Raw genomic sequence first — 17,063 nt, forward strand, 5'->3', positions numbered from 1 at the left:
AATTTGTCCAACAATGAAAACCACTTCGATGGCACCCTAGGCAAGTACCATGGTGAAAACCGAGTCATCGACGCCATGTGTAGAGACATTGCTCCTCTCTCCTTTAGGATTCCATTTCATCTTTCACTTTGCACACACTCATAACCTCTTCGTCCATAATAAACTTACCCATTCCCATCATGGCTTTGTTATTGATCTACCTAGGATTGGTTAGCCATTCATAATAATCACTCATTTTTCACCCCTTTCCATCCATAATAAATCACCTCCTATCCGTGGCTAAGGAAAATCCTATGTCTAATGATGGGTGTGGAACTAAGAGCATTACACGTTTCAAGGAGTATAGTTTCTTCCACTTTTTTTCAGTCTATCCGTGCATAATCCATAATAAAGCAACATTTGCATCGTCAATCTGCAATAAAGTATCAGTTGCATGGATTCAGTCAGTTTCAGATGAGACACATTAGCAACAATGGGCTTCAACAAATCAAATCTTTCAACAGACTCAGACAACATTATGGTTCAGTGCTATCTATCCTTTTGTGAAAGTAAACATTGTGACCACAATCAAATAGACTTATACAAGTGACAAGAGACACTAAACTTGAGGACTATAGTGGATATTGGTGTCGAGTCTTGATTTTCTTTTGATTTTTATCTTTTTGGTGACATGTCTTTTAGCTTTTCCGGGATGTCTCTGACTAGAGATTTTATCTCCAGGATGTCTTTGACTAGAAAGGCGAGGATGGGATATCATCACCTATTTTTCTTTCTTGTTTATGGATTGTCTCTTAGTAATGCTATGACTTGTCCAAGGATATGAGGACACTGTGGGTCTAGTGTGAACTGGGGTATTCCTTGTTTGCGATTGTCTTATCTCCATGCAAACAGATACAATGACTTTCTGGGTCAAACATATGCCTCGATTGTCATAACCTATTTTGCCATAATAAAAGCTCAATGATGATAATAGCACAAGAAGCTCATTCACTTCCATATCTTCTATCTTCCATCCCCCTTTCTTGATTGACCTCCATCGTCCTTCTTGAGTCCATGTAGCCTGCTATCACACAACTGAGTATAATGACACGCCAAAAATATTTGCATTTCATGTGGTTGCACCTGCATTACCACATATAAGTATTTCATACATACATATAGATATCACAATTGCATCACATCTTGCACACAACACATGTTAGCACATTTTACATTTTCATCATGTAAATAGTTATTTACGTTATCATATTCATCTCCATTTCATACATTCACATTGGCATAACATATTAAAAACATAAAAGAACAAAAATATTGCATTTTATCATGTACATATTTGCATCCATATCATAAGCATCATAAAACATATAGAAGCATCACATAGATACATAAGCATCACATAGGTACACATGCATATAGCTGCCACAAAGATGAATCATCTTATATATATATATATATATATATATATATCAAAAATCATAAGTGTCATGATACAATGATGTCAAAATACATATGGCTACAATCACCCGAAGGTGTCATCATACAAAATGGTACAAAACTGATACATAGGGAGCCGTCTAAGGCTATGATGAACTCCTTCCCTCGGAGCCAGCTGGCCTCGACGGAGTTTGAGCCCTGGAAGTCCCTGCCTCAGGATCATCTCTCATGCCCCCTCTATCTAGTGCTAGTGGAGGACCCATGACCCCACCGCTAGATGCCTATCTCCTATCTCTCCCTCTAGTGGTCGTCGTAGTCCGCGATTGTCTACAGAAGCTCCTAGCCCGCTGCTCTGGTGGCACTGCTCCATAGTATAGGTCTCTCCAGTAGCCTATCTCCTCCCCAACTCGCAGAACATAGGCATATCCTGCTCCTATGTCCTTTGTTTCCTATCTCCCTACCCTTGATGTTGTGTCAGCTCTGTATAACGCTATATAGCCTGATCCCTCTCCCGCTCAGTATCCCTCAGCTGTCTCCTAAGCCTATCCCTCTCCCGCTCGAGATCCTGGATCTTGTTGGTATTTTGGTATGGTTTTGTCATTGATGTCAACACCTACTAAAACTCTAGCACTTTGGAGATTCAACAACATTCACTGGAAAGCTAGTGAATTATGCACAGTCACTGGTATATGGTACACCGACAGGATATAATGACCACCAACACTTGGAATGGCATAGAAAACACTTGGTAATGTCAAAGACATTTTTTGGACATCTTGTCTTGGAGAATTGTTTATTGGTATATTCGTATTTGCATATTTGTTGTTACCAGCAAATAGGTCCGGGTTATGCACCGACAGGTTTATCTTTTCCAGATCAGCACGACATGCTATGGAAATGATTTATTATTGTTGTAAATGCATCAAGCCGACATGTTGAATCAGTTATTGCATCGGATATTGTTTTGTTTGTAAAATTATTTTATTGTAATATATCTTGTAGAGCCGACCTACTAAAATTGGTCCTAGGTTATGGTATAAATGTAAGATCTTATTTGTAAGATCTAATGTGGAATGCGAAAAAGAATTGTGTGAAGGTATATGCAAGAATAAGCAGAGCTATACATGCAGACATCATTCGAAGGTGAAGCTAGGTTTTTGTGAAAGCATATCAGAACTACACCAGTACTGAATCCAGCATATGAAAATGCTATTTTGAGCAGTACATTCTTATTGGATTTAACCATCCAATTGTAGTTAGTGTGACTCTCATTTTGTGTATGAGCAGTGAGCTCTAGGCGCTTGGCCTTTCTGCATGTGCAGACCCCATTTGTATACACTTACTATCTACAATAGTATCATCTGATTGTGGGTAAGGTTTCCCACTATGGTTTTTCCCCTTACAGGGTTTCCATGTACAAATATTGGTGTTATGTGTTGTGGATGACTTTGTCTTTTTGTTTCATGCATTAATCTTTATCGGTATTGCAATTATCTGATAAAACTGTCCACCGGTATAACAGACTGTTTCATCGATATTAAGCAGAAAGTTGATTAAGTTGTTTTTGGTTTAAATTCATTTAACAACTGATTCACCCCCCCCCCCTCTCAGTTGTCTCCGAGACCTAACAGATCTCATCTGCCTGTCCCTGGCATATCTCCCTCAAGGATAGTAGCTCATCCTCCTCCCCCATCTCACAACCAACCCACGTGTCACCCTGTCCGGACAGAGGAACCCACTGATCACTCCTGCCAACACTGCCAGTAAAGACAATCCTATCGCTATCATGGTATCCCAAGCTACATGTCTAGCCCTCATCTCCAATCCTGGATCCTGAAACACTCATCTCAGCGCATCCTTGTCTCCATCTCAATCATAAGGAACTAACTCCCCATCGATCGGTATCCTCAGTATCCTATACACATCCTCTAAGGTGACTGTCATCTCACCCATCGACAAATGAAATGTGCATGTCTTTGAGTGCCATCTCTTAGCTAATGCAGTCAGTAATCCCATCTTTGCCCGAAACTCAAGGACATGCAGAATATGTCACAGGCCCATAGCCTAAACTGCGGCTCTCTCCTCAATTGTCAGCTCTGCTCGCCAACTCTGAGTCAACGGGAATCTCTCTCGTGACTCCAGCATAGGTAGGTCCTCTTGCAATCAAGCGAATCAACTATGTCAGTTAAAGCGGCATTCTTTGGTCATCACAAAGTGTTGCTTCTTATCATAGGTGCTTATGGCACTCTATCCTAGTAACACTCCCTATTCATCACAAAGTGTTGTTTCCTATCCTAATGGTACTCCATGTTCATCACAAAGTGCTGCTCTTTTTAGTACTCCCTATTCATCACAAAGTACTATGTTTTTGCACTCCTTATTCATCACAAAGTGCTGCTCTTTTTAGTACTCCTTGTTCATCACAAAGTACTATGTTTTAGCATTCCATGTTCATCACAAAGTGCCTCGATCTATCCTATCCTAGGGCCTCTGCTTGAGTGTATCCTCTTGAGTAGTTTTCTGATTGGCAACGTATGTTTTATCACATAATTGTCAATCCTAGCCCTATCTGCTATCCTAGTCTTCCCTAGAGGACCTGTTTGAGTGTATTCTCTCAGCAGCTTATCCAATCGACAGTGTATGTTTATCACAGAACTGTCGATTCGACCTTGAAGACATAAACGCGCATTCATGACACAAACGCGCCTTAACGTTCCCCCCCCCCCGGCTTGACATACCTAATGCACATTTATTACACTACTTGACATGCATTTATGACAACAATTAATGCGACAAAGTACAAGGAGGTTTTGTGGTACTCACCGACTCTCTTGCATTTGTTGGCCTCTGATATCGGCAAATGCGATCGAATCTATGCACCAATGTCATCATTGTTGACTGTTGACTACTCTTTTCTCTCTCTACACTCTGGTCTCTCAGATGTGTGGATAACAATGCGGATGTTTTCCCTCGTAGTCTATCTTATAGACTACCCTAGCCCTCGTTTCCCGACTTATTCTTCTTTATCCCGTGACTCTGTCACTCTATCCTATCTTGTCACTCCATTCTAGTCTTTCTTTCTTATCGAGAGATTGTCTGCGATCTATTTAGACATATTCATCCAATCTCTCGAAAGGGCATATCATTCCCATCTTGGGGCAACTTTGTATTAGTTCATCTTATCTTTTTTGAAACAACGCAACAAGCTACATTGTCTCAAAGAGGGACAAAATGTAGACACCTAAAATTGTCATGTCTAATTAAATAAATATATTTATTTATTTAATTATTTTAGCCCAATTCTTCTATTAATTAAATAAATCTTTATTTATTTAATTAATTCATTTATCCTCTTCTATCCTTATTTCACATTTAAATAAATACTTTTATTTATTTAAATTATCCTTGTCCTAAAGTAAATAAATATTTTATTTATTTAATTGATCACACTTCTTCTATTAATTAAATAAATATTTATTTATTTAATTGATTCATTATCTTTTTCTACCTATGACACGTCATTTATCTCTTATTATTTTCTTATTTCCACTACCTACCCTCTAATCATAGCCAACCATTTATCTTTTACACATCTCAATCTTATCCCTCCATTTCTTATAGTGTCTTCTATATAAGGAGATGCTTCCTTCATTATTCAACCCTAACTATCCCAGTCAACTACACATTCTATTCAACTAATCAAGTCTTCTAGCATTCGAACTTTCATATGCGATCAAGTCTATTTGCAACCACATTTCCGTTTTTTGTTGAGCTCTTGTGCACACATAAAATTTGAGAGCAAATATGTCAAGTAAGATTAATGGAGATAAGAAGAATGAAGATTCAAACCCTATTGGACATGTGATGGTATAATCTTTGTGATTTTATTTGATTGCATTGCCTTAGGTAATTTTCATATGTTATGGTGGATCTTTGTTGTTGTTAGGCTAAGGTTTTGTGGTTGAATTGATCAATTATGGCATCTAGCATTCACTCGTGATGGCACTTTATGATGGACCAAGTTTTAAAGCAACAAGACTTGATGTCTATGATGATTATGACATGCCTAGTGTGCCTTAGGCAAAGGGATAAAATAACGCACATTAGAAGATTCACCCAACTTAGGAATTAAGACTAGAAGAAATGTATCCAACTTATACCTGTGTCTCAAGAAAGAGGCCATTTAGTAAGGGAACCAAGTTCGAGACAAGAACACAACCAAATATTTATAAGTTTTGTGGCGTTATTCAAGTAAAACTAAGGTCCTTCATATTTTTTATTGCATTTAATTAGATTATATTCTTGTATTGTTGCTGCTGATTCTCTAAATCATTGTAATTTATTTTCCTATATATATGATATGTTGTGATGGGTTCCAAAACAAAATAAATAGATTAGTTTCTTAATATTATTTCAAGTGAAGAGTGGTCTACGACTTATTTGATTGTAATGTATCTGGTATGGAACAAGAGTAATGGCTTTACGTTGACTGATAAGAAAAATAATCTCTTACATTTAACTCTATTCAGAAATGTATTCATCAACAATTCAGTTTCACTATTTTCCATAGTGGATGTCAATTTGTCATATGAGTATAATTCAGTTGTATGAGGGAAGTTAAAAATCTTCACCTGCATGTTGAAAAGTATTTGCTACTACTGAAAAATGTGATTTGCTTGTTCATTCTCTATGCCTATAAATAAAAACCATCAAGCACTTTGTTGTTTGTGGAAATTACTAAATAAGAGAATGAAACACTATCTCAATGAGAGATAGGAAGGAATTTAAAAGGGTCATCAATTTGATCCCCAATTTCAAATTTAGAAGGCAAAATTATGATGAGCCGCAAAACTATTCTATGTAGAAAAGTGACTGACATGAAGATTAAAAGATTGTCTGCATAAATATCAGTCACTTTTCTCACATTCAACCAATTGGTTGGGGCAAACCATTTGTTGGGTAATAAGTGGGACTACTAGTCTTTTAACATTTGCAGGATTGGTGACCAATATCCATCCCCTGTTCAAGAATATATTTGCATTTGGAATTGAACCCAAGTTCCCTAAAGCACCAATAACTAAAAATGAAAAACATGCATAGGTAAGATTTAACATTTTTTCTTTTAATTTAGCTTCATTTAATACATCATTAACATGGTTTGCCAGTAAGGTAAGCTGATCGAAGGTGCCATAGCTAAAATAATTTATTCAAGCTAATCCAAAACCTATGTTAAATATCTCAGGGATCATAACTATTTCAAGCTATCTAGCTCGAACATGTCCCTGAGATATGTCTTTTTTTTTTGAATAAGTCATAAAAAATTTATTACTTTTTAGATTATCTTGAATAGTTTATATTGTTTTTGGTAAGCAATTGAATGAGAAGAATGTTATGTCACATATTAGCAGGTTGAACCCCTTGCAGTTCAAAATTGCCTTTTAAATTGTGCCAATGATAAACAAAAAGCGTTACAAATACAGATCAGTGTGACTTGATCCTCTTATAGAATCTGGCAACCCAAGGAGCAAGTTCTATATTCCGTGGATCTCTTTTTTGAGTACGGTAGTAATCAGACCAGTAACTAGGTAACAATTCATTATACAAACCCCCATTCTCAGAGTCGTATATACAAAATGGTAACCAATCTTCACCTCCGTTCATTCTTCTCTTCCTTTCTCGAGGATATGCCAAAGGTGCTTGGATATATCTGCAAAAGGATGAAAAGGTAATTATTACAAAATTTGAAATTTCCGTTTGAGAACATACAATGCAACAAAACTTAAGATGTTACCTGATCCCGTCCAACACACAGTCCCAGCCGAAATGAGTGTGTCCAAAAACATGGCAAGCTGATTGGTTTCCATTAAGTCCATGTATCTTTCTCACCCAGACCTCTAGAAAATCTGAACCAATCACCTTTGGAAGATTTGGGTAGAACAACATTCTTTTCTCTGGGCAAAGTTCTTGCCTGTGTCCATCCCTTCGTTAAATTCTGTGAAATATGCTTCTATATAATAAATTTTTGTAACAGAAATTGTTTGAGAAACTTTAAAACAAATTACTTTTGAAAGGCTATCTATCCAAAGTTCACAATCAGATCAAAACTAATTTTAACTGCTGTGTTCCATGGAAGCATGTGCAGCTAGCTGCCTGATTATAAGAGCCAGAAATTTGCAAATTTAGATTCAGCAAGTGAAATGATATGTTCCACTCATTTTCCAACTAAGACTGGAAATTTCAATCTGTATTTTAAAGTAAATTTGTTGGGATATTCTAAGCAGATGCTTCAGATAAATAGACCATCAATATTGTCCGAGTTTTCACTAAATGGAAATTCTAGGCACAAAACATCTTGCTCAATCCTAAGCATACATCAAATACCCACCGAATGCTTGAAAGTTGTTTTTGCAGCCGCCAAGTAAATAACACATTAACTCACCCAGCCAAGTTTAGTCAAGTTTTTAGTGAGTTTTGTCTTGTTTTTGGCAAGTTTTGCTGAGTATAGCCAGGTATGGTATTGTTTTATTTGCCGAGTCACTGAGTCCAAGTAAAAATGGGTCTGCCAAGTTTAGCTAAGTCATGGGTTTTGAGCTATGATCATAAGAATATGCCCTTAAAGAAAATGTATAATTTCTACCTGCCAAAAAGCTATCAACCAAAAGAAAGCTATCTAAACACTATATTCTATTAAGGAATATATATCAAGGAAAAATACAAGTCACCATGGGAATTACTAGATTCAAGTTTTGGTGGTTTCTCTTTACGACACAACTTTTAGCATATCATAATTGTTGTGATAAGTGGCTACTAGCATTTATTGAACAAGAAATGGAATTAAGATTGCCAAATTAAAAGTGCAGAAGTTGCAGAATATGTTCTGAGTGCTAAGATAAAAAAAATACAAAAGGAAATATTCATCACCTCCCCCTCCCTCACCCCCATTTAAATATTCTAGCAAGGGCCTGTTGTGACGTTTCCACACATTGCCCCATTGCAAATGGGGACGCCCACTTTTTGTTTGGTGGCATAGTTGTTTTAGCTTAGTCATCTAGTTTGGCAATAATTTTCGTGTCTTTAACCTTTTGCTTGTGAGAAGATACAATGCCTTTGTCGTCAGGATGTGATCAAGACTAGCAGTTTAGTAGCAGTCAGGTCCCTCTCTAGACTAGTTTGGAGTCTTCTCAGCTCTAAGTGCTCAAGTGATAGATAGGACTCAAGATGATCACTGAATGACACTTCACAATATAGCTTCTAAGTCGAGTCGAGGTATGAGTCTTAGGTGTAATGAACAGTCAAGTGAGCAGGACATCCTTAGGTCAGGATGAAGAGACGAGAATCAATCAAGCTTGAGTGGATGAAGAAGGGGGAAGTGAAAAGAATACAAACTATTTTCCTTGGATTTCCAAAGGGAAATTCAAGGATGAAACCCTCATAGTGGCGAAATCAACCTCAAGAAGAGATCAAGTTCAAATGCAAGAAATGATTCCATGACCTCACAAAATCCACGACTGGAGAGAATCCACAACCATGGGGTGAAGTGGAGACCTTGAGGTGATGGTGAGCAAAGGTTGCACTTAATTGAATTTAGCCTTAGAATCCTCCAAGTTTGCAAGCAAAGGCATTGAAATGATCAACAACGATGAAGCAATCAACTTAGAGTGGAGATCAATGAAATTATCCTTGGGTCACAAAAATCCACGACTTAGTGGTCATGGAAAGCAATGACGAAGGTAAGTCGCAAGGTCCCAATGTCTTGATGGGTGATGATGAAGTGCCTTGAAGTGGGTTGGATGAAGAAACATTGATGATGAAGGTGAGTGATGAAGATCAATCCATGACTTGGGCACATCCATTACTTGCTAAAATCCATGCCTCAAGAATGGATGGCAAGGTTGATCCATGAAGTGAAGAAGAAACGAAGAACTGATTCAATCCTTGACTTGGAGAATGAAGATCAACAACGATGAAGGCAAATTAGTTGACTAAGTGTTGGACTTTGCAAGCTTGAATGATGATGACTATCCATGGACTCAAGAAATCCACGGCTCACCAAAATCCATGCCTGGCAAGAATCCATGCCCAAAGGAAATCCATGACTTTGGCAGATCAGACCTAAAACATGAAAATTCAGAAACTCAAATCGGATCAAACCTTAAACATGATAAATCAGACATGGAAATCAAAGATCAAGTCACCATTTTACCATCATTTAGGATGTATATTAGATTGGGGGTTGGATAAAGCTGTCTGTATCATATGTGTTTGATCCAAGAATCATTGCTAGTACAACAAGAGAGTAATCCAAGACGAAGGCTTCAAGTGAAGGGATCCAGGATCAAGGATAGGTGAAGGTGATCAAATTAAATAAGATGATGCAATTTGGGAATATCTCCCACCATCATCACCTTAGGCACTTGGAAATGTTGAGTATCAAGAGATATTGCCTGAATCACAAACACTTGTGAGGAGTTGCAAGGAGTAAGTTGAGGTGGCACATAGTCATCACCAACCCAATCGCATCATTCCAATTCAAGGCATCCAGATTCAATGCACTTGACTCATCTAACGAGAAGGATAACTACCACATGTGGAGGCACAAAGATTGATGTACCTAACCTCATCATTCATTGGTCAACATTCAATGTTGGACATGTGTCCTAAAATGTAATTTTATCATTGGTCAAGCATTAAATGTAATGCAAAGTTAGTTGTAACTAATCCTAATTAGTGTTTCTATCTTTCAATCTTGGCCATTTATTTGGATTTGATCCTAGCCATTCATTTGTATTGAGAGCACTATAAAAAGCTTGCACTCCCTTATTTGTAGGGGTTAATAGACAATAGTCAGTGGATAGATCATTAGCAGATAGCTAGAGTAGAGTAGGAGAAAAGAACATTGTTGCCAAGACTTTGTTGCAAGAAGCATATTATTTTCATTGAAGATATGGTGAATTTCATGTGTTGATTCAACAATTTGCATGGTCTCTACTTCTCATTTGTTTTAATGTTGATAAGATGGATGTAAGTTATTGTGGATGATTAAATGGTGAAATTCACATGTTTATACTACTTGTATTTTTCTGATTGCTAAATACTTTGCATGGTCAACTAAACTCTTTTATAAGCTCAACTTCGATTGCTACTCACCCATTTCTATGCATCACATTGATGGTGTCTATGTTGTTGGTGGTGATTTGAACATCACAAGATCACCTTAGAAGATCGCAATAGCTTTGTGGACTTGTTCTTTGCATGGGAAAAAAAAGTCTAGTAGAGTTTTGCTAATTCATTCATGGTCTCTTACATTCTAGGAATAGATTAGTCCCTCTAAAACCTTCCTCCTATTTATCTTTTTTTCATTTGAGTTCAAGTTAGGAGAAAAGAATCACAAGATTGCAATATCAAATGATCAAAGTTCCAGCAAAGTTCAAGCATAATGTAAGTCCCTTGGATTACTAGAAATCACATCAACCATTGAGCTTATCCACGCATCAAGTCCTGACATTTGGAACCTTGCAATCACTTCAAGTGATCACTTAGTTTAGCATTTGAGAGGATTTTGTTGAAGAGAGGATAAGATACCTTGGTATTTAATTTTATGTATGGAGTGCATAAAAACACATCAACAGTGCCCTAATGAATTATGGAAAATCAACATCAAGACATTCATCATGGACCATCTCCATCACAAATTGATTTTAAATTATATCCTTGAAAGTTGAGTACAAGATTAAATGATCAATTCTGGTAATTTCCATAAAAGATACTATTATGCCCTGCATAACACACCCCAACTTTTCGCTTCCCGAGTTGGGGGCCCCCTTCTGCTTCGCTTTGTCTTTGTCCTGTTTTCTTTTCCTTTGCACTTCGGAACCCAGGCTTCTCAGGATCCCGAAGTGCGTTTTGTTCCTTTTGTTTCTTTTGCTTTGTCTGACTTCAGAATTTCGGACTCTCGAAACTTTGAAGTCTTCGTTGTTTTCCGTTTTGACACTTCGGAACTCTGGAATCCCGGAATAATGAAGTATCGCTTCATTGCTTGATTTCGGAACTCCGGAACCCCGGAGTCTCGAAGTCCTGTGCTTGCTTCTTGGAGCCTCGAGATCTTGGAATTCCAGAATCTCGAGTTCTCTCTTTGTTTTGCTTGTTCCTTCTTCAGAGTTTTGGAACTCCGAAGTTCCGAGGTTGTCCTCCTTTTGACCTCTAGAACTTTGGGATCCCGGAACCCTGAAGCCGCTTTCGTGTCGTTGCGTGTTGTCGTTTGTGTGTCCTCTTGTTGATCTTTGTTTCATCTTCGTCATGCATTCATCTTCTTGTTCGTCATATCATTCGTTGCCAAGCCTTGAGAGCTACCTAACCTCAATTCTATCCAAAGAGACAAACATGACTTGATTACCTCTTGACAACCTGAGACACTGCACTTCCTACAAGCACAAGGTTAATAACTAAAAACTCTACTAGACAACTAAGCAAAGACAAATAACCTAGAAAGCATAAAAAAGTGGGGATCCCCATTTTCAATGGGGCGATGTGTGAAAACGTCACAACATCTATCAGGGCTATGGATGCCTAGCTGGCAATGGAGCAATATTCATGAGATTATAGTGATAACCTCGTCAGGGCTATAGAAGCTCGCTGGTAGTGAGGCTCTATCCAGGATGCTTTTGAAGTTTGGACAAACTATGTAGCTATTCACGACAAATCCTAGTAGACACAATGTTCTTGTGAGCCGAAATGAATACATTTGCACACACATGGGTAATCAAAGAGTAAGTGCCTTGATCCAATTCGGGATTCTTCTTCCACTTTGAGTATGTTTCCTAGTCTTTGTTGATGTGTTTTTTAGGCACAATCAAACACAGAATAAAATACCAAAAGTATCTTATCCTCTCTTGATCAAAATCTTCCCAAAAGCTAAACTATATGATCAATTGGAAGACTCCAAGGTTTCTAATGATGGGTCACAACTTGTGGATAAGCTCAATTGGTTGATGTGATTGTTGGTAATCCAACGGGACTTACGTTGAATATTTGAATGCTCGAATGTTTGGATGTTGTTGGAACTTAGACTCTAACTATTTGATTGGAAAATTAAAAAAGGCAAAAGACATAAGGTTTAGAGATTCTAATCTAAGAATTTGGGAACAATGAACAACCTTTTTGTGAAACTCGACTAAGCCTTGCTTTGACATGCAAAGCAACAACTCTGCAAAGCTTAATGCAATCTTCTAAGGAAAGCAGGTGATGTCAAATCACTATCAACAACAAGGATACCATCAAGGTGATCCATATCAAGATACAAATAGCAATTGAAGTTAAGCTCATTTAAGGATTCCAGTTGACCACACAAGGCAAACTTACAATCAGCAAATCGCTAGTGGTATGGATAAATGAATTTCACCATTAATCATTCACAATTCCTATCATTCATCTAATCAACATGAAAGCAAATGAGAAGTAGAAACCATGTAGCTTGTTGAAATAAACATTTCACCATATCTTCAATGAAAAGAGTATATCCATTTACAAGCCTTAGCAACAATGTCTTCTTCTCCTACTCTATTGTAGCTTCTAACTTCTAATCTATCTATTCTTCTACCTTTCTAACATTAACCTCCTATTCGCTATTAACTTCTAAAAAATGAGAGAGAGAAGCCTTTTATAGCGCTCCCTTTACAAACGAATGGCTTGAATTAAACCCACATCAATGGCCAAGATTACAAGATGAAACCCTAATTAGGGTTTCTTGGAACAAACTCTCCTTAGCCAATGAGATAATTACAATATTTGGACACATTTCCTCTCTTGAATCTTTGAGCAATAGATAGTGAGGGTAGTGTTGTGACCATTTCACACATCGCCCCATTGCAAATGGGGACCCTTGCTTTTTTGCTTTTTAGGGTTTGTTTTCTAGGTTTTTTTTAGGGTTTTGTTGGTTAGCCTTTGCATTTTGAGTGCTGTCGGGGAGATCAATAGGATAGCAAGTCCGGCTTAAGTGATGTCTTGATCCTGAAATTTGGCTAAGTCTGGAATGTCCTGAAATTTGGCTAAGTCTGAAGTCCTGATCCTGAAATTTGGCTAAGTCTAGAATGTCCTAATCCTGAAATTTGACTAAGTCTGGAAACTGAAAAACCTCAAAAAACTAGATTTTGCAATATAACTCCTGGAGGTCTGAAACCACTCTCAAACATCCTGAAAGTATATATGGAATATAACTTAAAGTATAAGTTCTTATACTTAAATGTTATATTCCATAAAAATCGTCTTGATAGAGAGTTCAAAAAGTCAAATTTCGCTCCTGTCCTTCACTGAGGATCCAGAGAGAAAGGCGCTCCTGTCCCTCTCCAAGGGTCCAAGCCGAATCGCTCTTGTCCCTCACCAAGGGTCCAGAGCGAAAAGGCTTAGTGGAGTCATTCCTGACCTTGTTTGGACAAATTGAGACATCAAAGGCATGATGGAGGACAAAATGAACGTGATAGAGCATCCAGACTTGATCAAAGACGATGAAATGATGGAGTTTTTGTCTAGAAAGGTAAAAGCGCTCCTGTCCCTCTCTGAAGGACCAGAGCGATTTTATTCATATACACATTTTTAGACCTTGTTTGGACTCGAACTCTTATTCATGGCATGTAACAAGATGATATCTTCCTTAGCCAAGACATTTCATGGTGAAAAGTGAAGCATTTTGGCCTAGAAGACAAAATTCGCTCCTGTCCCTCACTGAAGGACCGGAGCTTGAATTCCAAATTTGCTTCATTTTTGCAAGATTAAAGTGATTTTACGATTTGAAGAGGCTAAGGGAAGCATGTTTTGTCCATTGAATATAATTTAAGCAGTCTACAAAGGAGTAAAACAACCCAACATGTGAAAAGTGCTCCCGTCCCTCACCAAAGGACCGTCCCACTTTTTCAAAAGTGCTCCCATCCCTCACTAAAGGACCATCCCACTTTTCTAAAAATACAAATTTCTTGCAAGGCAAGTTGCGTGATTGAAATGAATGAAAGAGGGCAAGATTCATCCATTGAAGATAATTTGGAAGACTAGCAAAGGACAAATTGGCTTGTAATTGCAAAAGTGCTCCCATCCCTCACTGAAGGACCGTCCCACTTTTTCAAGTTTCTCTTCTTTGTTTGATATTTTATGGCAAAACTTGATTTGGATGCGAAGGACGAATGATGTTTTATGCCTTGGACGCAATCGAGAGGTTTAAAGAGCAAAAAGTATGCCTAAAAATGAAAAAAGTGCTCCCGTCCCTCTCCAACCTAAAAATGAAAAAAGTGCTCCCGTCCCTCTCCAAGGGACCAGAGCGCTTAACATGTGCATTCTTTTTTTTGCCATATGCCAACGTTAATATCCTCCAAATCGCATTAGATGCCAAATTGCTAACTTTGGAATATTTGAAAAAATTAATTAAATTGGCATTTAATAAATTAATTTTGGGCCTCAAAAAATTGAATTTCTATTATAAAGGCATTTAAAATTAATTTTTGTGAAATTAAAAATTAAAAGTTGAGCGCACAAGGCATTATTTTGCTTTTATTTGACAAGTCGGCCTACTCCTTTTGAGGTTTTATTTATTATTTCACCTTTGATTTGCTAAGTCGGCCTCATGGTTGTGGAAGGTAAGCGCTCTATATATTGGAGGTGTTTTTTCACAAATGCAAATCATTCATTCATTGTTTCAAGTGCGATTTGGAGAAGCAAAGAAGAAGTGTGAAGGCTGGCCTATTTGGAGCGAATTTTCCTCAGGTGTTGAAGACTTAAGGTGGTGGAGTTGATGCTTGTGAAGACTAAAGGAGGCACATTTTGCTAAAGGGAGTCTTGATCTACATTTTGCCTAGCAAATTCACCTTATTTTTGCATTTTTTTTTAGAGTTAATTCTCAAGAGGAGGTATGGCAAAATCATCTTGACACCCTTATTCAAGGTTTGATTTTTTTAGACATTTTTTAGAAAAGTCTAAGTATTGCATGGTTAATTAGGAAATGATAACTCAAGATTTATCATGAAGTTTCCTAATTAAAATCTTGAATCTTCCTTTTAAAGTTTAATTTTTAGGTTTCAAGATATATTACTAATTTTGAAATGTTGTGTAGGTATCAAGATGGCGACTCCCGAGCTCGAAAAAAATACAAGTCGGAAGGCTCTCCTCAAGGAAAATCAAGCCAGATCAAGGACGGTCTCCTCCAAGAAGATCAAGCAAGGACAAGGGCGACCTCCTCCAGTCTAGCATCGACAAGGATGGCTTTCTTCGATCAAGCATCATCAAGATAGGGGCGACCTCTTCCAATCCAGCGTTCCAAGGCGAGGTACATCATCATCCTGCAAATCAAGGACACAAGAAGTCAAAGCAAAGGGTTCGTTGAAGAAGCAGATAGTTCCAGAAGAATTAATTAAAGCTAGCTTCTCAACAACATCAAGTTGAATATCTACCAAGTTCCAAGTGTCAAATGAGGTGGCATCCTAGTCATCACTTCTCCAGTCAGTGTGGTCCACCTCAGCATATCCAGATTCAATGTACCTAACTCATGGAAGGTGGCACAAACTTCGATGTACCTACCCCGGCTATTCATTGGTGGAATTTTCCAGAGAGGACATGTGTCCAAGCAATACAATTTTATCATTGGTCAAGCATTAAATGTTATGTAATGGTTGTAACAAACCCTAATTAGGGTTTTCATTGTTGAACCTTGGCCATTGATCTCAAATCGATCTAAGCCATCGAATTGTATTGAGGGCACTATATAAGCCCTGACATTTCATTTGTAAAGGCAATTAGAATATAGTTGGAAGCAGTTAGAAGACAGATAGAGAGTAGTTAGAAGGTGATTAGCTAGTTGATAGAATAGCAATTAGAGTAGAGTAGAGAGAGAAGGCAAAGATTGTTGCCAAGATGTTGTTGTAAAAGACTTGTAACTTCATTGAAGAAATGGTGAAATTTATGGGTCGATTCGACAATTTGCATGGTCTTTATACTTCTCATATTTGATTTCATGTTATTAGATGAGTGGAAGAAATGTGCTTGATTGATGGTGGAATTCGTATATCCATACTACTAGCAGTTTGTTGATTGCAGACTTGCCTTGTGTAGTCAACTGGAATCATTCAGCTTAAGCTTAACTTCAGTTGTCACTTCTTCATTGATATGCATCAACCTGATGGTGTCTATGCCTGCAGTGATGATTTGAACATCATAAAGCTTTCCTTTGAAGATCGCACTAGCCTTGTGGAGATGGTCCTGCGATGTCCAAACAAGACCTAGTTAGAATTTCATCAAAGATCATTCATTACTCTTACATTCTTAGTGTTAGGATTAGATCCTCTCTTCGCCCTTGTCCTTTTTCTTTTTTTTCAAATCTAAGGCAGTAAGATCCTATGTTCCAGCAGTATTCAAAGGCAAACCAGAAGTTCAGTCATCAAATGTAAGTCCCCTTGTGATTCCAGCAAATCACATCATACCACAGAGAGCTTATCCACACGTAGAGACCCTACATCAAAGAACCTTGGAGTCATCCTGATTGATCCTTTCTCGCGACATCTTCAGCAATCAGAGGCTTTATTCAAGAGAGGATAAGGTACCCTTGGGTATTTTATTCTGTGTTAGGCAGTGTACAAAATACACGACAACAGGTA

The 17,063-nt window shown here is 37.8% G+C and overlaps 1 protein-coding gene across 1 annotated transcript in view; it reads right to left on the bottom strand.

Annotated features, from left to right (window-relative positions):
- Nucleotides 1–6,852: 6,852 nt before the first annotated feature.
- LOC131052328 (uncharacterized) overlaps nt 6,853–17,063 on the bottom strand; it is a 123,147-nt gene continuing 112,936 nt past the window's right edge. Inside the window, exons 6-7 of the mRNA XM_057986966.2 lie at nt 7,226–7,402; nt 6,853–7,141 (exon numbers count right to left, since the gene is read on the bottom strand). Of these exons, the coding sequence (XP_057842949.2) occupies nt 6,916–7,141; nt 7,226–7,402 (403 nt within the window). The 3' untranslated portion in view covers nt 6,853–6,915. The remainder of the gene's footprint in view (nt 7,142–7,225; nt 7,403–17,063) is intronic.

This window comes from Cryptomeria japonica, chromosome 8, assembly GCF_030272615.1.
Source record: "Cryptomeria japonica chromosome 8, Sugi_1.0, whole genome shotgun sequence".
Classification (NCBI taxonomy): Eukaryota; Viridiplantae; Streptophyta; class Pinopsida; order Cupressales; family Cupressaceae; genus Cryptomeria; species Cryptomeria japonica.